Here is a 23,587-nt window from a genome sequence, read left to right on the forward strand (position 1 = left end):
GTTGTCTCACTATTGACAAACAATCCGTTGTCAAAAGCTAGCTTACCACGTTTGTTAATATTTAGACAATGGATGTGTATAAAGTTTATATTTCGACAATGAGTGTTGTCGTAAGTATGTATATAGTTTGACAACTGATGTTATTGAAAAATTATAAATTATATTTCTTTTTCCCTCTGTGTACTTTTTTACTCTGCATCCTTTTTTATTGTTGTATTGTTCAGGCCTTTAATGTGTAACGATAAGCTTTAAATGTATATTGTATATTTTGAATTCATCCAAATTTCAATCATTGTGCAATTGTAAATGTTAGAATTTTATACATGCATATAGATTATTTTTATAAAAACTTCTTTGTTTTATTATTTTAACTTTATTTTACAATTGGTTCTTTATTTGTTCATTAAACATACAAAATATGATTTTACTAAATTTTTACAATAAAAAAAATATTTATGTAAAAACAAAAAAATGAATATGCAGTATAAAGTGCTGCATAAATAGATTATTTTATAAAAGAAAAGAAAAATAATACTTTATAAAATACAAAGAAAATATTAAGTTTAAAGATGGAAATATTGTGGTTCTAGAACTTTGGCAGTAAATGCACAAGACAAATGAAGAAAGTTCAATAATATAAATCATTTCAAGTGATCAATAGAAAATTAAAATTACAAATACGATACACTAAGAATTATTTTATTTTAATACATTATGTCATATAATTGTTTAAATTATAATATCTTTTTTAATGATGAGATGAGGCCTTTGTTTAGTGGTGATGATGACGCCACCAATTGGAGCTACGAGCTGTGACATAATTTTTCAAACCATCAGGTTGTGAGACCGATGTATGTGCTGTCAGCTGGATGGGAGGAAAGAGATGAGGACCATTGGATGCTTCATAGGTTAAACCATTTTGTTGATTGTAAACAAAAGTTTTAGGAACATCAACCTTTTGACTGGCATATGATGGCAAATAGTTGGGAGTGGGATGAGCTATTGGTTGAATGACAGTGCCATGAATGGGTTTTTGGGGTAATGGTGTTAGATAGTGTTTATTGTAAACTGGCGGTTGTTTGGGTATTGAGACAGCATTGGAAGGACCATATACAGCACTACGTTGATCACAGACGGTACCTTCGATGAGAGTACTTAGAGGTGCGGTATAGATACGGAAATTAACATCATTATAGTCAAGCTCAGCCAACAGGAAGACTGGCATACGATCGGATAACACCCATACATTTTTATTTTCATCTATAATAACATCAGCAGGGAACACTAAACCCACATCATCACGATCTACTATGCCATGAAATTGGGGAGAATAAGGCATAGATGAGTGCCAGCAGCCAACAGCATTTTGATCGATTAAATTAAATAATTCAATGCCATCATCACTCATGACATGTGAAGTGGTATGAGCATTAGGACCACGTTCATCTAAAGCAACAAAATCATGGAAACTGTCTTCAACTCTCGATTCATCTCTCAGAATACGTGTGGAAACGGCAAATTGTCTATGGCTAGCCAAAGGACTGAAGTACATGGTACGGAAACCGTCGGAACGCAAGGGAGACAAAGACATACCAAAGATACCTTCTTCACCCCATTGGAAATTCAAACCAGCAATATTGTAATCACCTCTCAAAGGATCAGGGAAGAAGAAGGAATGAGCAGAGAAACGCCAAGATTTGTTTTGTTCCCAGGAGTAAGCAATCAAACCATATCCCAACTCATCCGAGAAATAGGCAAATGCATCATCACACGATTTACCAATATCTACAGCAATATTTGCAATAAATGTATTGGCATTTGTATCATCAGCTCTCAGCTCATAACGACGTATACGAGTATTTGTTTGTAAATCAAATACATTGACAGCATAGGGGCAAGGATTGGTGGTGGTATTACCAATACCTACAGTACCGGTATCCAAAACCCAGAGACGACCACATTCATCGGCCTGAATACGATATGCTGTCGTTATACTATTGGCACAGTCACCAGCTGTATTACTACGCCAATCGGGATACGGTATTAAAGCAGGAGAACCGGTTACACTGTGATCCATATTGATGTAAGTCAATGTGGCTGGTATACCTGTAAGCAAAAATAAGAAAACAAGAAACATATTTAATAGATAAAAGACTTAGGAAAAACGAAAAGTGATTGTTGCATTAAATTATCTATGGCACTAATTGGAAATTGTGAAAAAACCTACTAACTTATTCACATTCTCTGTTATTAATGTGCCTACATAATTTTTGTATATACATATAGCCTGCTGACTTTTATTACAACTAACTACATATAAAAATTGATAAATTGTCACTCATTACAAAAGCAGCATTAAATTAAAAAATTATAGTCTTGCTAAAGTTTTTTATTTTGTATTTATTTTTGGAAATTTGCGAAACAAATACTATTTTGAATGCATACATCTTGTAACAAAACAATACTTTAACATGTAATTTTTACTGTTAAGTTTTTGCTAACAGCATTTGTTACATAAATGTTAGAAATTAACATTTACTGTAGTTTGCATATATTGTTGGTTAATTATGGTATAACAGTTTTAATATGAACAACATATTCGAAAAAATAAAATATGTATGTATAAAATATTGCATATCTTAAGGATAATGGTATAAGTAGTTTGTTATTGTTATATTATAATTACGATTTGTATCAGAGATGGACAATTCTGGGCCACGTACTCTTTCTATACTCCTACCACTCATAATATGCATTTTCTGATGACCCTGTATATAATTTTGGAAATTTTTGTTCGCACTCAATACATTTATAATTTAAATAATAAATAATACTTCTGTCGAAAAATTTTAATTTCTTCTTGATTTTCTTAACTACTTCTTTTATATTTACGAAATTTTCTTGAATAATACGAAATATATTTTGATCAAACACTATTCTTAATTTAACATAATTTTTGTTCATTTAAGAAAAATTAAATATAATAATAAATAATTTTTTTATATAAAACATTTTTTTATGAAATTTATAAAAAAAAATAATAATTCATGAAATATTTTTAAAACATGAAACAAGTATGAATGTATAGTCGGGCGTAACCGACCATATGATACCCTACACCTGTCAGTATGTATGTTAAAAATGGGGATTATTTAAAAAAATAAAGCATTTGGTTTGTTTTTTTAACTTTATTTCGGAGTATTTTTACTTTTTGGCAAAAAAAAGAATTTTATTACAAGAGGGCTCAAAGGGGAGTAGGACAAAATATGGCCCTACCCTTAAAAATTTTGGTAGGGGGAGTTAAGTCTTCTTCAATATTATTTATGTAGAATTTAAAAGTGTTATTAGTTTTTGTACGTGAATTTTGACCTTTAAGTCATTTTCTGAAGGGGAATTTGTATGGGGATAGGATCAAATGAAGCCCGATCGGTAGTGTCATTTAAGGTTCTATAAAACTAAGTTTTGTCGACTTTTGTTAACATAATAGATCATTTTAATTAATTATAAGTCAAAATGCCCTATTTGGGGGTATAATTTCATCTAATTATCTTCAAAATTGCGGCCTGTACCTTGCGCACAAGGTTTACATGGACAGCCAGCCGGCCTTAATCCGGCTTAATCGACTCAGAAAATGATTCTAAGCCGATTGGTATACTTTAAGGTGGGTATAGGACGAATATTTTTCTATGTTACAAACATCAGCACAAACCCAATATACCCTCCCCACTAAAGTGGTGTAGGGTATAAAAATAAATTGTATAGATAAAAATGTTTGCAAACATAATTTTTTCGTTATATGGTAAAATTTACGAAAACATTTTATGTAGTTTTATTTTTCTCAAATTATTTTGCAACGAAGCATTCGTACAATGTACGAAATTGTTTGTATATATAAGAATTTTTATTATGTATTTTTTCATTGCAGATATGAGAACCGTAGGTAAAAAATACAGTTTGTTAATAATTTGAGCCAAAATTTATTTGAATGTATAGAGCAATTTTATATTACTATTGCGCATTATGTGTCAACATGATTGTGATTTAGCATGATGCTTTATCAAACCAGACTACTTAGAGCAGTTAAAACCTAAGAGAGGGAATATGATCACTAACTCCCAAGAAGGCGGTTTAGCTTTACTGTTTATTTGTCATCGAAATTACAATCAATCTTTAGAATTAAAACCCAATTTTTCTCAGTTTTTTTCTCTGATTTTCTTTTTATATACTGTAGGAAAATTACACTTTTTTCTGGTTTTAGATCACAAACAAATTACTATTTCTTAAATTTCAAATAAATAAAGTTTGTTTTAAATTTGTCAAAGATAATTATATTAATAGGAATAGTATACGTTTAAAATAAAAAAAGCTTTTTAAGTCCAAATCCAAAGTTAATTCATATAAAAATCAAAATTTATAGATTTCATCCTATTCACATTTAAAACCGACAATCCATAAATTGTTTATTCATCCATTAAAATCATAGTATGTAAATTCCTCAGTAAGCATTTGAGTAAGTTTTGATAAACTTGTTAAAATTGTTTTCAGACAGTTGAACAGCATTATCAAAATGATTGAACACTTATTTAAGCATGTGATGACAAACATTAAACAACAGTAGTCAAGTCCATTAATGGATGATTTTTTAATATAACATGTGGAGCTCCAGCCAACCATGTAACAAATAATAATTGAAACAAACTCATAATTTATCACTTAAGAAAAATTATTTAAGCTGTAGTATTTATTCTTCATCTAACTTTTTAATAGCAGTAATGAATTTAAATTGAAAATTTCTTTCGTTATTTTCATAACAAATTTTTCTTCGTATTTCACTATAAATTATTTTGTAGAAAACTTGATTGCTACGACCAATGATAATCAGCAGAAAACACTTTAAATTAAAAGAAAAACTAAACATAAAACATTTAAACTGGTTACGGCAAATGATGCTAAATATGATATGCTCCATGCAACTACCAACAACATGTCCAAACATTTAAAGACATTCAATTTTTGTTTTCCTCATTTCTTTTTATCTCAAAAAAAAAACTAAAATTAACAAAAAATATCAATAACTAGTTGTCTGAAATTCACACACATCCTACACTATCCAGCATTAAAATTCATCTTGTTGTGCTTTTGAATGTTGTGGCGAAGTTATCTTGTCTATCATTGACTATTGTTCATGGAGACCAACTTTGAAAGCTGAAGGAGGGAACGGAAGTAAAAATAATACAAATACAATACATTTTTTTGGAGTGTTTAATGATTAGCTGGATTTAAAAAAGAGTTGGAGTTGAGTTGGCTTAATAGTTTTTGTATCTTATTAGTGAAATTTTAACCCACAAATGTTTAATCAAAATATTCTAAAGTCAAAATGTTTGTTTTGAATAAAAGTGAGTTTTCAGTTATTTTTCTGTCATCATTTCAATGACTTGAATTTAATCTAGTTTTTATAAACTATAATACATTAATTTTCAGGAAATCTTTCTTAAACTACTTTCCAATAACAACTTGCCTTATTAGTCCACGTTTATTTTTTCTAGTAATTTATGTAATTATCTTTTGTTTTAAATATGTTTAAAAACATGTTTTAAAATTCAACTTACAATAATTTTCTATTTATATTTTGCATATGTAAATTATTTAATTAATGAAAATTTTTAATATTTTGTCAGAATTTGTATAATTTAATTAAAAACTTGAAATGTCTATCGGTAAGTTATCATGAATTAAGAAAGTTATTTCCATTCTGACACATCATATAAGCTAAACACTTCTCAATGCCAAACTTTTGAGTAAAACTACAATAATTTATAATTAGTTTTTTCTTAGGTTTTCAGCAAAAAATAATTGATGTCATATTTCACAAACTACTTCTTATTAAGGTTTGGTGAAAAACCAGTGAAATTTTCATAAGAGAATGTGTTTTATTTTTGACATCCAAAATCGGATTTTTTGGATGTCAAAATCATAGGTTTTTCAACCGAATTTGTAGTCGAAGTGCTTCTAGTTCTGACGAAAATACTAAATCTTTTTTCACCCTTTTTTGCTGGGTTATTATATGTATAACGTATCCTATTATAAAAATATAAGCCTAGGCTTTGCCTGGAAACCTTAATAGGAAATTCATCTAGAAAAAAGAATTATCGTATGATGACAAGTAAATTTTTGATCTTTGATTTATCTTTTTTAAAATATATTCTTGGGGGCATCAATGTTTCGCAATAACCACCACATTCTTTTTACTTGTCACATTTCAAATTAGTGTATTTGTGGCCGAGTTTATGTGTGTTCAGTCTCAGACTTGTTCTCACTAAAGTATTTTATAAAAAACAAAATTTTTCATTATAATGTTAAATTGATAAAGAATGTGATTTTGAATCGATTTAGTTGTAGCGATCTAAATTGAACCCTATTTAAAATGTATATCGTTGGAATAAAACATAATAAGAATAATGTTAAGGGGGACTTTTTTTGGTTTTTTATAAATTTAAATCTGCAAAAGTGCAAAAAGTGATTCTGAATTGATCTGTGGTTCCAACTGGTTTTTTTTAATTCTTTAATTTTAAAAAGTAATTTATTATGTGAATTATAAGAATTCTTTTCAAGGGAGAAAACAATTCTAGTTCTTTTTTGATAATTTTATATCTGGGACCTATTAAAACTTCGTAAACATGCTGACATTAATATTGAGTCCCAAAGTAGAAGACATTCCTTAATGCTGTTTTGTACATATTTGAATTTAAAAAATTCCTTTGGTTTGAAAGTAATCCATCCACTGCACAAAAATACATCATGTACAAATTTTGAGAACTCTATTGTCAAAACTGGAGTTTTTGACATTATATTCAAAAGGGCGTAACTTCAGAACGAAATACAATAGTTATTAAAAAGTATGTTATAGATTCATGTTTACAATTTAATGACCTCTACACGAAAATATTTAATTTTGGAAAATTTTAAGACTCATTTTCAGAATTATTAAAATTAATACAATTTTAATTGTCATTTTCTTCTTTCTTTACAGGTAAGTGCTACATTATACTTTTTTGGTAAGTTATGATTTTTAATACCATTGCAGACATATGTAGGTCTATACGTAGGTCGTTATCTTACCATGTCAACATTGGTCCACTAATATTCTCGTTTGATCAATAACTAATACAACTTTCTATCACAAATAGGGAATTAAATAATTACACAGAGGAATAAAATCGGTAGAATTGATACAATCCGTTTGTTAACATTTAGACAATGGAAAAATGTTTTGACAACCACCATTGTAATTTTGACTACTTATCGTTCTGATTGCAACAGCGCATTGTTGGCGTGTCGATTACGCATTGTGTCATTTCTGCAATGTTCTATTTAACAACATAGAGTAGAACAAATATTTTTTTTGATAAGTGTATTAAATTGTTATTGTTGTTAAATTTAGAACTATCCGTACATACCTTGACAACGGATATTACAACAAATTAATACACTACACCACTTTAGTGGGGAGGTAAAGTATACCAATCGGCTCAGAATCATTTTCTGAACCGATTTAGCTATGTCCGTCCTTATAAACCTTGTAAATTATGAAACCTTTTGAAAATGGTTAACATCGGTTCATTATTTTACCTAGCTCCCATTTAACTGAACCCGCGAATAGGTCTTTTAAATTTATAATTATGTTTAAAATACTCGTATCTCGACAAAAAGCTGCTAAGAAAAAAGCCTACATCCACTACATCTTTATTAGTTTTCAGAAAAAATATATTTTTCCCCTTTTTTAACAATTCATTACTAGATTTCTTCTAAGTAATGCATATGGTAGGTGGTAGGCACTGAAAAGTATGTTGTTGATTAAGTAAAAGTCATTAACATGTACTCTTGTTTTCAATTTCAAAATATATAATCAATTTCCTATTTGTACTACCATGACCATTTGAGAGTTAAAATTACTCTATTTTGTAGCTGTCACTACATGGCTGTTGCAACATATATTTTTATAAAATGAACATTTCTTTTTACTTTAAAATATCCTTGTTTTTTCACGCAATACCACAAATATTTTGAAGCAATTAAACAAGACACTTGGCTTAAAGAGAGTTTTTGTCTTCTTGCAACATATTGATACATAAATTATACACACATTACTTTGACATTATTACATATATTACATTTACATATAACAAGTAATTGGTAATTTCAACACGAAATTTATTTATCCTCTTGATTTTAATTTTTCCCCATAGTCTTATTTTTCAAATTAACCGGTTGTATTAAATGGATGTTTTTTTTTTTTGGAAAAAACTCCATAATTGCTATAAAAATAATGATTGGTTATGATTTGCTTTAGTGGTTAAGTTATGACATGGATATATTTTATTGGCGCGTAATTATTTATTAATTATAGCATGGTGGGAAAACATCAGATGGCTATTTGTTTTAGTTGGCCACAATTATAAATTATTATTTAATTTTTCTTCACACATTGGTATTTAACACACTTTTCAATACAATGTTTCTCTGATAAGTTTTAGCTTGTAATCATTTTTAATGGCTTGTCTATTTGTATGAAAAATTGTTACAAAATTAAATATGGCATGAATTAAAATTTTTGTGTATTAAGGATTTATTTATTACATGAATAGCGTGCTTACATTTCAAATTAAATTGAATATTTTGACAAGATAAGAAACGATTTTTAATAGATGTTTAACAAATTAAGTGAAAAAAAATTAAAAAAAGAAGTAAAAATGTTATAAATTATCTAAATTTTGGGTGGATACACATATTTTCAAAGTAATTAAAATTTTTCAAATAGTTACGAAGGCGGTCCTATAAGTTTCAATATATTGTATTTCTTTACAAGTTTTTTTTAACTTTCAACATATGTAACATGTTCTAAAAACATATTTGTCCAATTCACAATCGATGTCGTATCGTTGTAGCGTTGTATGTCATAAAAAATTTTCAAATAAAATTTTTCGAAACAAAAACAAATCAATAATAAAAAAATTACGACATACTACGATACAACCGTACAACACCGATTGTGAATTGAACAATTATTTCATTTGACACTTAAATTGTTTATAAACTACTCCATGTGTCATATCTTATGTTCAAACTAATCAATGGCATATTGTGAATGTTCTTGTGCATATATTTCAAGCATGTAGAAAAAATAATGCAAAAAAATATGCAAATTTATTTTTGATTGACTAACCTAAATTTGCATAACTCTAGTTGTGTGGATTACTGTAGGTGGTGAATTGCATTTTGGATTAGATATTTATGTAAATGCTTGTGGTTTTTGACCAGTCATCAATGAACAGTACATTGGTGCAATAAATTTTTGTCTGTGATTGATATTTTTAGACATACAATGAATGTAAACATAAATATGTTTATGATATTAAAGTAAAACCAATCCAAAAATTAAAAAAATGGAAAGAAATGACAAATTTTGCATTTTTTTTCGAATATTGTCCACATTTGTTTCAGAGCTCACTAAATACTTTCCTCATATACATAAATGCTTAATAAAATTATTGATGGTTTATTGTATGGAAAATGTGCGAAATAAATCTAAAATAACCGTTATAATCATTATGAATACGGGGGTTTAAGAATGAATAGGAAATAAAGAAATTTTCGTATCGCAGCATTAAAAATTTAGAGAAAGAAACAAATTTTTCGTGAGAACGACAAATACATGTGTTTAGATATGAGTTTGTCATTCTGACTGTAATTATACGCTATACCACTATAGTGGGTATTGTATTATGCGTTTGTGTTGATTTTTGTAATATCCAAAAACATTGGTCCTGCGCCAATCGGTTCTAAATCTCATTCTGTTCTTGTGTGTGTGTAAAGGTAGACATTGTGTGCACTCTATATGTGGCAATTTGCAAGATGATATGTTGATACACTTTCCAATGACGAAGCCTATTGATAATGGTTAAAATTGGTCCATTATTTTGCATAGCTCCCATACAACTGAACCTCCCGCATAGGGCTTTTGTTTAATGTACTAGTATGTCTCAAAAAATTGGAAAAACTTATTTTGATACAAGTCTGCTTTATATAAAGTCCCCATCACGATTAAATTTTGCATAAATAATTTTAAAGTTGCGAAAATCCCACTACCAAAATGAATAAGGATAGGCCCATATTTACCCTTGCCCCCATATAATCTCTCTTTTAGATAATATATTTTCTGTCAACAAAGTGTTTAAATATTTCGGAATTAGCAAATTAAATGCTTTATTATTAAAAATTATTCCAAATTTTTAACATACTCACTAGTGTAGGGTATCATATGATCTGCGATGCCCGAATATACGTTCTCACTTGTTTTACACTATTATTTTATGACTCTACAAATTATTGTTTGCAGGTTTGTGAACTTTTTCCGCGAGCACAAAAAATCTTTCAATAAAAATTGTGTTTTTATTGAGAGATTTTTGTCGAAATTATACAATCTGAGAATTATAATAGTATTAAGTAGCATCTAATAAAAAATAAACTATTATTAATGCTCAGGAGGATAAGAACCTATGCTTGAAATTGGTTCGCTCTTTTGAATTGAAAATTTGGCGTAAATCGCTCTTAATCACGATTCCACTTGAGTAAAAAAGTAGAAAGGAAACAGATAGTGGTCATCCTTGGAAAACTACCACTGAAACAAAACCGTCAAAATCGTCTCACGATTTTGACTCTATAGGAGTTTACATTACTCTCGTAAGGTTATTAAAGGTGTAATTTCCTTGTAAAACGTTTTATTAAGGAACCACTGATTAGTAGTGTCGACAGATCCAAGATCCGTTGTTTTACGAAACGTATCCGCATTGGTTAAGTAAACAGCGGGTTAAGGTTTAATGTGACGACGTCAAATAAATATCAAATAAAATTTATTTGGCTGCGATTATATAAATTCCTTACTAGATGGCCTAGACACGAAAAATCCATTTTGATATGGTGAAAGAAGCAAGATAAAAAAAAAAAAAAACGAGGAAGCAAAATGCCAGGTTTGCAATTAGTGCAAGTGAGACGCAATTATGTCTAAAGCCTGATAGTCCTTAAGATATAATTACGATGAAGCGAGAGTTGTTTTCCAACTCAGATTTAAATTACGAAGCGGAAATTCCTCCTTTTTTATTATTTTTTATATTAATTTTGTAAACAATGATCAGTTGTTGCATACATTTTCATCTATTGTGAATTAATTGTACGCAGGCAGTTTCGAGGGGAATAAAAATTTGACTTCTTCGTTAGTAAAATAATGCATTATCCCCATCCCCAATGCCTGACATTATTTAACTAATTTCAAGTAATGCATATGGTCCCAGGAAAAACTTACAATAAAAAATAATGAGTTAAAAAGATCTTTACACTACTTCTTTATTAGCATTTTGAGTCATTATTTTAACACGGTGATGTCATTTGAGGCAAGTACTTCTCGCTTACAAATAGGGAGTTAAAGAAGTACTTGCAATTTCTATTACAAAACAGTTGTTGAGTAAGTTGTTTTGTTTTTATTAATAAAAAAAGACAGCTAACATGGACTTCAGTTTGTTAGTCAAATGTCCTACTCACTGCACCACTGCTTGGCCGAAAATAAAGTACTTCTATATCAAAATAGAAGAAAGTCATTACTAGAGTACTTCTAAGTAATGCAGACGTTAAGTAGTAGTCATTGAAAATTAAGTGGTTATGGAAGTACAACCCATTATCGAGTTTTTGCTGGGGCGTGCATTAAAAATTATAAAGTATGTGAATCTGTCGTTAAAACACTTGGTAAGCAGATGTTTACAAAAGATAATTTAAAAAAATAATAAAAATATAATATTTATTATTTACTAGTAAAAAAATCTTTTATTCAAAAAATATTTTTATGAGATTGTTTTATTTTTTTTTTTCAATAGATATAATACCATAAAAATTTTAATGTATTTGGAAGTTAATATTAAACAGCAGACAAATTTCATTTATTAGCTGTCAATAAAAATCTGACAATAAAAAAATATATCTATTTAACATTTCAATACTACATGTCAGGGAGGTCAAATTGTAATATTTATAATAAAAAGAAAAAAATGTAACAACAATTTACATTGAATCCAAAAATAGATTTTTGATAAAATCTCTTTTTAACTTTTATAAAATTTTTTGCCAAAATAAAGTGAATGTTCAAGTATCAAAACTAACCTCCCACAGAGGTTTTATAAACAGTTTTAACACAAAAATGTTTTAAAATATTAAAAAAAAAACGAAAGTATTTTAAATTGAAGTACACTAAAAGAAGTACTAAGGCAGGGTTAACAGAAAAAATTCAAATAATATTGTAAGACCCTGGCCTTTTTCTCACTTTGCTAAAAACAAAAAAAAAAACATTAGAAACGTAACGCCTTTTAGATATTAAACCATAAAAATATTGAAATGTATAGAAGAAAACCTTAAACGGAATTATGGTTTAATATTTGTTTGTGTTATTGTAATGCAAACAAAATATTTATTTATTGCTATTAAATATTTATAAATAGTTTTTTTTCTCATTAATTTTAAATTTAACTGTTGTCTGTTACCATTCTAACAATTTAATTAGCTACAAAAAAAAAAAACAAAAAACTCTTGTCAATGATTCATGATTAAATCAACTGAAACGTAACATTTTAATAAGCCAAAAAACCAAAAAAAGAAACCACTTTTAATAAAATACAAGAACAATAAATATTAAGTATTTGTTTAAATAAAAGCCTAAACAAAAAATATTAAAAACTGCTACAAAAGGGCAGAGAATTGGTTCAAGGTTATTTAATATTTTTACAAATTCAATAAGTTTAGTTAGTTTGAGGTTTTTTCTATTGTATGTCATTTAGTGTTCAAGTTTTGTGTAAATTTTTAGAAAATTGTGCTTAGAGGCCGGACTTTCGAAAATTAATCTTAAATAAGACAAAAAGTAAAAATAAAAATCAAACTAATTTACATGACAACATATTAAATGTTTTGTGCCAACTTTATGTCATTTTCTTTGTCTAGCAGTCAATCATTGTCATTACAATTGGGTTTTTAAAAAGCAGTTAATAAAACAAAGCTAAACCGGCAGTAGTTGGATTGTTTTGTAGTTGTTTATTTCGTTTAGAGTTGGGTGTATTTTTGTAATTCTTACTCAACATTAGCACTTATTATCAATAAAATAAGTATGTTAAAAAAATAAAAATACAAATGAATATATTACATTTTTGATTTAATTAAAATGCGTTTGTAAAAATCGCGTCCCAAAATTGGGCACTAGCATTTAAATTTACATAATTTAGATCAGAATGGCCATAACTCTTCTTGCAAAATATTTTAAAATTGTAAACTTTTAAACAAGGATTTTTGCAATCACAATTGAACTTTTTTTTGCATCTTCATAATTGCCAAAAATGGGCAAAAAATTAAGTGGGTGTGGCACCTTTTTTATTTAAGTTAATATTTTTTATCTAATATATTGAAAAACTTTAGTAAACTATTAGATTAATGTGCTCTTTCTAGATAACGTGCAAGTAGTTTGAGCACAAATTTTACTCAAACTACTCGTACTTTATCTAGAAACTACACATAAACCTAAAACAAAAATTTTGTGGAAACATTGTAGAAATAGCTATCAAAAGTCTTTTAAAAAATTTTTGTTAGAACCTAAGGATTAAAAGTTGAACTCATTTAAATAAAACAATGTATGGTCAAAATGTCCAACTTTGATCCCTTTTTAAGGACACTTCACACGATCACACTTTACGTACGTAAAGTTGAATTAAAAAGTAAAATGAAATTTTATATGTATAACAAAAAGAAGAATAAAAGTCGTATGATTTATATTTTTTGTGTTTACACGATTAGTATAAAACAATAACAAAGTAAGATCGAAACAGCTGTTTTACTTTTTTACATGTGTTTACATAAAAATACAACCCTGATCTAATGCGACCTGTTTGTTTTTTGAATCATTTCAAAAAAGAAAGAGAGCCATACGACTGTCAAATTTTCCATCCGTATTCTCTCTCAATGTGTGATGGTTTTATTACATATTGACGATCGTGTGATCGTGTAAAGTCGGCTTTACTCCTGCAGTTCTTGACTGATAGACTATAAAATATTTGTCTGGCCTACTAGCCAATAGTATCAGATGTCTGCCTTTTATATTTTGTATAAAACATGTTCTCTTAGGTCTCACAATACTTCAAAAATTCCAAAAACAAAGTTTATTGGAAAAAAAGTCATAGTTTCAGATTCGCAACTAAATTATTAACAAAAATTTTCAATAAAAATGTATATTTACTTGCATATATCCGATAGAGAGCGCAATATCAGAAGAATAAAAACTGTGATGAAAATTCCCTGGGTTGTATTCTACGAACGTTGACATGTGGACTATACTTTCGACTTTATAATTTGTTTATTTCAACAGTCGATATCTCAGCAAATAAACAATACAACTACAATATTTTGGGAAGAAGTAAAGATCGCTAAACAACTTTTCACTTTTTCCTTCACTTATATTTTTAACGTGAACAAAATTCCCCTGAATTTTCTAAGAGAATTTTGGAAACAATAAACAAAATCAACAATTGTGATTGAATTGTTCACAGCATGTTAATGATAGCAATTTTCTTTCGAGGGAAATGAAAATTTCAAGTGAATACAAATTTCACTTCTATTGGCGATAGGGATAAATTAGTATTTCCCATGCTAAAAAAATGTTTCAAAATACAGGTTATGATATCTAAAAAAGGATTAAGATATATCAGAGGATGCACTTCTATTGTTAAGGACAATAGCCCACTTTTAGGCGGTAAAAGATATTTTATAATTTTTAAAATTGTCAAATATGGCGAAGGTTCATTTTTTTTTAATTTCGACTAAGATATCTCGAAAACCTGTGGTCCAGTTCGTATTTATCGGTAAAAATTTTATGGCGTGCGCATATACCTAATGGTTCCGAAAGACCAATTATCTTTTGATAGTATTTCGATTTAAACACAACTTCTGGTAATACGTTAAAAACATATTCCGAAAAATCTGCTGGGAAATAATTCTCTTTTAAACAGAAAATTGTCGTGCTGCTTTAAATTTTCAATTATTTTTAAATAATAGTGATTATAAATCAAAATCATACTTATTCTATTTCACAATTTTTTTTGCCTTGTTTTTTATTAATTGTTTTACATAATATTATAATTAAGTTTTAAAGATAAAAAATATCACACAAAACAGATACAAATTAAACTATTAAATCATATGTTTTTTCTACACAAACATTTAATTTTTTTTATTTATGTTAGTCTTTAGTTAAAGACCATTCACATAAAACACATATCAGACAAATTTGTAGCCGCTACATTTTTAAAACATTTATTTTGCACCGTCAACCTGGCACTCGAACTCATACTATATTAAGAAGTTGGTGGGTTTTCCTATTTAGTAATAGAATAAATAGTTAAATTTGTGTCTTATTTAAAATGTTTGCTACCATGAATATTTACAAAAAAACAAACCAAATAAGTTTGTGGCAGCCAGCCAGCAATTGTAATTGACATTAGTTGCATGGTTTTGTTGTTTGCTTCTATAAACTTGCAACGTTTGTTTTTAAGTGATTTTGATTGTTTTTTCGTACGACTGCAATCAAATTGTTTAAAGTGATTTAATGGTTTTTGACTTGGAAAATCTTGTTACTATTAACAAATTGATTTTTTATTGTTTTTTTTTTCAAAGAAATCTGTTTATTAGTGTTGGTTTTCACATGTTTTTCATGTTGAAAATGATTTAATGATTGATGTGGTGTTTTTAGATTGAGTTTTTTTTGTATTGTTCTTAATTGATTGTTTAATATTTTAGTTTTTTTTTCTATTCTTAATTATATGAACGTATAAGGTAGTTAACAGGTGGATATTGTTACAGCCCACTTTGTAGTTAATTTTAGACTAGATTTTATTATGACAGTTTTTGCATATTTAACATTTTTCAAATGGCCACTTAATGACGAAATATTTTTTCACTCAATTTCAACAGTTTTCCTGTGATAATTTACTTATTATTTTAGTTTTGTGTAATGGAAAAATATTGTATACTTTTGTAACATACTGACATGTATGAAAAAGTGTGTAAATCAGTCAAACATTTTTCCAGTTAATAAAGTTTTCTTCATTATTATGAGTTTTTCGTGTTTATTTTCTTGTTGATAGTTTACAATTATGATGTTTTTTTTTTTTTTGCAGGTGTCTGTTGTGTGAAAGAAAAATAATTATATTTTAGCTTATCTCGACTTTTTTTAAGTGCCTTATGCAAGCGGAAGGATATTTATAGCAATTGTTAGAGATTTTATTTGTATACAATTTCTTTTGTAAAGTCTTAAATAATCTAAATATAATAGGACCAGTTTTTTTTTCGTGTAACACCTTTTGAAACTAGATTTAAAAATATCTAATTATAAAAATTAAATAATTGGTTTGTTATAATTTTCAAACTCATGATATAAACGTCATAATTAGATAAAAGTGATTGAATGGGTGCGTACTTTTTGATGTTGGTCTGGAGAGTCAATGAGGAAAAAGTTGTGTATTTTTTATAACTAAAAAAATATCAAATTTCCAAAAGAGGTAAATTAGCGAAATATGTAATGTAAATACAATAACAAGTAATATTTAAACCAAAATCTTTTTTACTCAAATCTTTTTTTGCATAAAAGTTTAAATAAAAATTTCAAAAACATTTCCTTCCGTCTGTGATAGGGAATACTTGGTTTAGTTATTAGACAAAAAAAAGCAGTTTTGAGACTAAAAATTAAGTTTTTAAAGAAAAATTAGATTCCGACTTTAGGAAACGAACTTAATTTTAACACAAATTCGATATCAGACTTATGTAAAAAACCCAGTTTTACACAATATTTTAGTTTAAAAAAAAACTAAGTTTTTAGACAAAACTTTAGTTTTTTAACAAAATTTAAATTTTTACTCCAGAACTCAGATTTAAGCCAAAACTCAATTTTTAGATAAAAATAAAATTTTTAGACGAAAATTCAACTTTTAGACAAAAAATACAAATTAAATTTTCAGACAAACATTCAACTGAGCATTTACACAATTTCGGTATAAGGAAGTGACAAAAGTTCATTTCTTACACAAAAAATCAATTTCTAGACAAAATGTTAGTTTTTAGACAGAACAATCAGTTATTTTTTCAACCTTGTCGCACAAAAATTATTAGTTATTCACCCCAAAAGTAAGTACTTCCATTAGACTAAAATTTATAAAAACCCAGTTTATAAAATTTCAACGGCTAAACTTAGAATTGAAAATTTTACAGTTTTTAAATCTACTGATAAGAAATTTTTTCAAATTTCTATATTTTGAAAAATGTGGAAAACGAATCCAGAAACAAAAAATTTAACATGACTAAATGCGAATCTATAAGAGGTGACTTTTAAAATTGTACTTTTCGTATATTTTATAATATAAAAAGGGAGAATTTCACCAAAAGCTAGTTTTGAGATAACAACTTCGGCGTATAACTGAAAAAAATACAGAATATTTAAAACATTTAATTATCAAATGTTTATGTAAACTAATTCAAAGTATATAATGCATACGAAGCAAAAATTTTAATTTTAAGTCATTATTTTAATACAGATATATCATTGGAGGCAAGTACAAAATAAAATATGTTTACGTTTTGGAAACTAGTATTGAAGTTAATGTAGTTATTTCATACATTACTTGGTAATGAGTGGTGGTTATATCGAACGATTATTGTTTTTGCAATAGTATTTGTAGACAATTGTCTACATGTCTAGTTTGTCTATTAAGGAATTAGTGGTTCTAAACATACTCGATAGTATACCTTTTTTTAAGAAATATAGTTTTTCACATTTGCGTGGAAATCTTTCCAGATATCGTGATAAAATAACTTGTTGATTGATCATTTTGTAATCAGTAATTTTTTGGTCATCGTCACACAAAAATAAGTAGTTATTCACCCAAAATTTGTGTACTTACTCTTTGCTCCAATATTACTTGCCTTATTACCGGGTAAGTACAAAGTTTGCTAAGCAATTACCATAAACGCTTACAAGTAATTATAAAAAGTAGTCGCTATAAATCGCATGAAAAAGCGTATACAGCTTCTATAGCATCACAGGCAAAGGATTAATGAATGAAAGTACTAATATAACACATTATTAGTAAGACCATATTAGACGAATTCTATGTAATAAGACGATATGTGGTTGTCATTGAAATGTACATATGTTGTAAGGTAAATAATTACTATTCAAAGTCATTACCTAGTTTTTGCTGGGATTATAAGCTTTGATTCTTTCCATTTCTCTGGCAAAATTTTTTTCACGAAAATAATTGCTTATTTTTAGAAGTCGAAATGAAATCAAGACAATTGCAGCATTTGTAATTGATGTGCATAGGTTTCAGGAGCTCATTATAGATAGGACCCAACAATTTTTAAACTAATTAAGAAATAGGTTTTCGTACAAAAGATAATTTTTAAACAAAACTAAGATTATGTTGTGTAATTTAAGATAAATTTAAAAAATATTTAATATCTAATTCACATTCCAAATATTAGAATGAATGGACAAAAACATGTATCTGTTTTTAAGTTAGAATTTTAATATTTATTATAAATTATTTTGCTATTAACTTTTTGAAGATGTTTTAAAATGACCAACTGTTTTTATTTATTTACTTGGCATCTTTCAGATATCCATAGCCAAACATTTGTAAAGCGTCAACGTCGACTGTACGTGCTTAGTTAAAAATCAATTATATACATATTTCTATTAGTTATTAACGATAGTCGATTCTACTTTCATTTTTTTAATACTTTTATTTAAATTTTATTTGTTTTGCCAATTTTTTACGAAAACCAAAATGATTAATGTAAAAATTATGTTTAGTTCAAGAGTTGTTGTTTTGTCAAAGTTTAAGTGACACAACTAACCAAAAATATGGACAGGAATCAATTGAAGACTGACTTTCAGTTAATGCATTAAAATAAAAAATAATAGCTTATTATAAAAACCGTTATAATTGTATTTTTTGTTGTTAAACTGTGTTTGTTAGTTACACCATTATTTTTGTGATTTCTTTTTTTCTTGGTTTCCTTCAAAATGTTACTTTTTTATTTGCTGTCATGTAATGCTTTGTAATATTGTTAAAATTTTTATTACAATATTAAATAATTGTTTATGGTTTTATTATGCAAATTTTATACTAGTACATCCTGATTTTCCAAGATAATCTTTTCTTTTGTTTGGAGAAAATGCATAATTTTAAAAAAAGCATTTAATTTAAATAAAATTACAAGTTTGTGCATTGTGCATTTAATAGTATATTTTCTTTAAATTTCGACTGTCTGTATTAATTATCCAATGTTTTTATTGTTTAGCTACAAACAGCTAGATAAGTGGTAAAACATTTGTTTTCTGTTTATATTTAAACAATAAACATTAATTCGTTTTAAAGATTTTGCTTAATTTGGTTATTTATTTATTATTTATATTTTATATATATTATATTATTATATTTAAACATTATATTATTATATATTATATATATATTATATTATTATATTTAAACATTTATATATGGTAGACAAATGAAAACGATAAATCTTAAAATTAAACTGTGTTCAGGCAAATATTTTTTTTTACATATTTAATGTCCAGACAACTTTCTGATTTTTTTAGGTAATATCCTAAGATAAGAATACATATCGTTTTCAAGATGACATTTTTTTAATTTTTAAATTTATTTGCGGACGTTAGGCATAAGTGTTTATTATGTAATTGGAACATGTATTATAATGAATTATATGATTTGTAATATATCTGATTTATATGCGTATTTTAGTAAAAACTTTTGAGCAAAAACGCAACATTTATATAAAATCTTTGTTTTTGTACGCAAAACACAATGACACTGTTTTTACATAAAAGATCAGTTTTTACACATACAACTCCGTTTTTACGCAAAAATTAAATTTCTATCTGTCTTACGAAGAAAAAAATATTAAAAAACTGTTTGTACAAAATACATTCGTTTTTAAACAAAATATCAGTCTATAAAAAGTTTTTGCTCTAAAATTCAGTTCGTCATATAAACTTAATTTAACCAAAATTTTAATTTTTACAAAAACTCTATTTTTACATAAAATTTTAATTTTTTTCCAAAAAAAACTCTACCTACACCCAGTGTGCCTGGGAAATTTGAAGTTCCTATCTCGTATATTTTCTCGAATTTTTTTATTCAATCCAGATGAAATCCGCCCTTTTTTCTTAAAAATTTTGCGGCCTCAATTAAATTCTCAACTACATTGAGGCCACTCCTGCAAATAAATTCCGCTAAATGTTTACATGGATGTTAAAGTTGTAATATTTTCCAAGATAAACGAATTTTTGTATTTTATTTATATGGGAGGTGCAACGCCTCCCGCAGCTAGTCCACAATACAAAGCTTTTACGGAAAACACAGTATTCTACAAAAATCTGTTCTTATCTCAGTTTTTACACTAAATAATTTACATAATTTTAGTTTTTACAAAAAAAGAAATAAAAACACTGTTTTAATTAAAAATTAATTTATATATAAATGCTCTGCTTTAAACAAAAACTCTGATTTTATATAAAAACTCAATTTTTACACAAAAATTTACATTTTCTCAAATACTCAGTTTTTATTCAGATTTTAACAAAAAAAAATAATTAAAAAAAGGTTTTTGTCAAGAGAAGTTCACATTTGTACAATATTAATTTTAATCCTTATAAATGCATTTTTTTGAGATATCAGTCTGTCAAATTCTGAAAATCTTAGATATCTTAGGAATCCGCATCATTCCTCAAAATTTAATCAGACATTAAAAATCATCAATATCCGTTAGAAAGAACTCATAATTTTTACGAATAAACAAATTTAGAATGCACATTAAAAGATTGAAATTCGATAGAGCTTTCATTTGATATTCATTTCAACTCGATAAAAATTATCCGAAAATATGATAAAAAATATGATTTTTTGTTGAATTTAAAAATATATATTTTCTTTTTTTGTAAAATAATAGCTTTTTTTTCTTGTGTTTTAATTCTTTATCTATCTTTAAATATCACAATTCTTACCATCTCTCCATCTGGGAACCGTTACAAACAAACGATTACCCCAATGCTCAACACCCACTGGCAAAGCATTTTGAGGTATATAATCTCCACTAGCAATAGCCTGTTGTTTTAATTGATCATTGGGAAAAGCAAAATCCAACTGATTCCAACTATAACGTTCTTGTAGTTTATAAGTGGCATATGCGTAATTAACGCAACACACTACAGCCAAAAGGCTAAATAAAAAACAGTTCATTTTCTTTAAGTTTTCAAAAAATACACAACACAATTTAATAAGTTTTTCTTTGAAATTATAAATGTTTTTTATGTCCTTTAAATGTTTTCTTTTTTTTGGTTTCTTTTATTTTATTTGTATCACAGTTTTTTGTTTAAGTCCTTTTATTTTTACAGGATCTTATTTTTTTTTTATTTGTATTTTTCTAACTTTTATACCGTATACGGTTTATATTATGTACGCGACGTTAGACGCGCAACTGTTTCGTTTATTAAGCCTTCTCTGATTTATATAAACTTCAATTTTCTTAAGCTTTTACAGGTTTGTTTTTGTTGTTGGCCATATTATTAGTTGGTAGTATTTGTGGTGTTAGTATGACTTGTTGTTGTTGCTGCTGCTACTTTTCAAGTCACAGTATTTGAATTGATCGTCAAGAAATCTTTTTGTAGGTATGAAACAGTTTATACGCTTCGTTGTGTAGCTTAATATGTCTGACAGTGTCTGTTGTTTTTTTTTTCTTGTAAAAGAGACTTGCTGCTGGGTAGTGTATTTGCTTGCTGGTTGATATTTTTGTACACCCTACGTCACCATAGCTTAGAATGGAGACGTGGTACTGTTTGAGACCTTTAAGTAGTAAGTAAGTAGATAGATAGATAGATAGATAGATAGATAGATAGATAGATAGATAGATAGATAGATAGATAGATAGATAGATTGATAGATTGATAGATAGATAGATTGATAGATTGATAGATTGATAGATTGATAGATTGATAGATTGATAGATTGATAGATTGATAGATTGATAGATTGATAGATTGATAGATTGATATATTGATAGATAGGTAGATAGATAGATAGATAGATAGATAGATAGATAGATAGATAGATAGATAGATAGATAGATAGATAGATAGATAGATAGATAGATAGATAGATAGATAGATAGATAGATAGATAGATAGATAGATAGATAGATAGATAGATAGATATATAGATAGATAGATATATAGATAGATAGATAGATAGATAGATAGATAGATAGATAGATAGATAGATAGATAGATAGATAGATAGATAGATAGATAGATAGATAGATAGATAGATAGATAGATAGATAGATAGATAGATAGATAGATAGATAGATAGATAGATAGATAGATAGATAGATAGATAGATATATATATAGATAGATAGATAGATAGATAGATAGATAGATAGATAGATAGATAGATAGATAGATAGATAGATAGATAGATAGATAGATAGATAGATAGATAGATAGATAGATAGATAGATAGATAGATAGATAGATAGATAGATAGATAGATAGATAGATAGATAGATAGATAGATAGATAGATAGATAGATAGATAGATAGATAGATAGATAGATAGATAGATAGATAGATAGATAGATTAGATAGATAGATAGATAGATAGATAGATAGATAGATAGATAGATAGATAGATAGATAGATAGATAGATAGATAGATAGATAGATAGATAGATAGATAGATAGATAGATATATAGATAGATAGATAGATAGATAGATAGATAGATAGATAGATAGATAGATAGATAGATAGATAGATAGATAGATAGATAGATAGATAGATAGATAGATAGATAGATAGATAGATAGATAGGTAGATAGATAGATAGATAGATAGATAGATAGATAGATAGATAGATAGATAGATAGATAGATAGATAGATAGATAGATAGATAGATAGATAGATAGATAGATAGATAGATAGATAGATAGATAGATAGATAGATAGATAGATAGATAGATAGATAGATAGATAGATAGATAGATAGATAGATAGATAGATAGATAGATAGATAGATAGATAGATAGATAGATAGATAGATAGATAGATAGATAAATAGATAGATAGATAGATAGATAGATAGATAGATAGATAGATAGATAGATAGATAGATAGATAGATAGATAGATAGATAGATAGATAGATAGATAGATAGATAGATAGATAGATAGATAGATAGATAGATAGACAGATAGATAGATACTTAGTAAAGGAAGTGCATATTGAATTCGAACAGAAATTTATTTTTCCCAAAAAAAAAAAATGTCATACATAATTATTTTAAATGTCGTTGATATTTTTTTACAATAATTGATAGTGACCATAAAAATATTCCTTATAGTACATCCCCCTGGTAGTTGAGCAGATTTTT

The 23,587-nt window shown here is 27.1% G+C and overlaps 1 protein-coding gene and 1 long non-coding RNA gene across 2 annotated transcripts in view; one reads left to right on the top strand and one right to left on the bottom strand.

Annotated features, from left to right (window-relative positions):
- The window catches only part of LOC124418878, a 668,817-nt gene that overhangs the window by 452,517 nt on the left and 192,713 nt on the right, over positions 1–23,587 (top strand). The gene's annotated exons all lie outside the window — the stretch shown is intronic.
- Positions 360–21,644, bottom strand: LOC111686845 (protein yellow). Its single transcript, XM_023449239.2, has 2 exons — positions 21,164–21,644; positions 360–2,106 (listed from the first exon to the last, which is right to left on the bottom strand). The coding sequence occupies exons 1-2, from the start codon at positions 21,396–21,398 to the stop codon at positions 773–775; spliced, it is 1,569 nt and encodes a 522-aa protein (XP_023305007.2). The 5' UTR covers positions 21,399–21,644; the 3' UTR covers positions 360–772.

The sequence above is a fragment of the Lucilia cuprina genome, chromosome 3 (genome assembly GCF_022045245.1).
Source record: "Lucilia cuprina isolate Lc7/37 chromosome 3, ASM2204524v1, whole genome shotgun sequence".
Lineage (NCBI taxonomy): Eukaryota > Metazoa > Arthropoda > Insecta > Diptera > Calliphoridae > Lucilia > Lucilia cuprina.

What these genes read in the sequence shown, in the direction of transcription:
- LOC111686845 (XM_023449239.2), bottom strand. Translation starts at nt 21,398, where the DNA reads ATGAACTGTTTTTTATTTAGCCTTTTGGCTGTAGTGTGTTGCGTTAAT. An exon ending in GGTTCCCAGATGGAGAGATG is followed by an intron (nt 2,107 to 21,163) that starts GTAAGAATTGTG and finishes TTTTGCTTACAG; the next exon opens with GTATACCAGCCACATTGACT.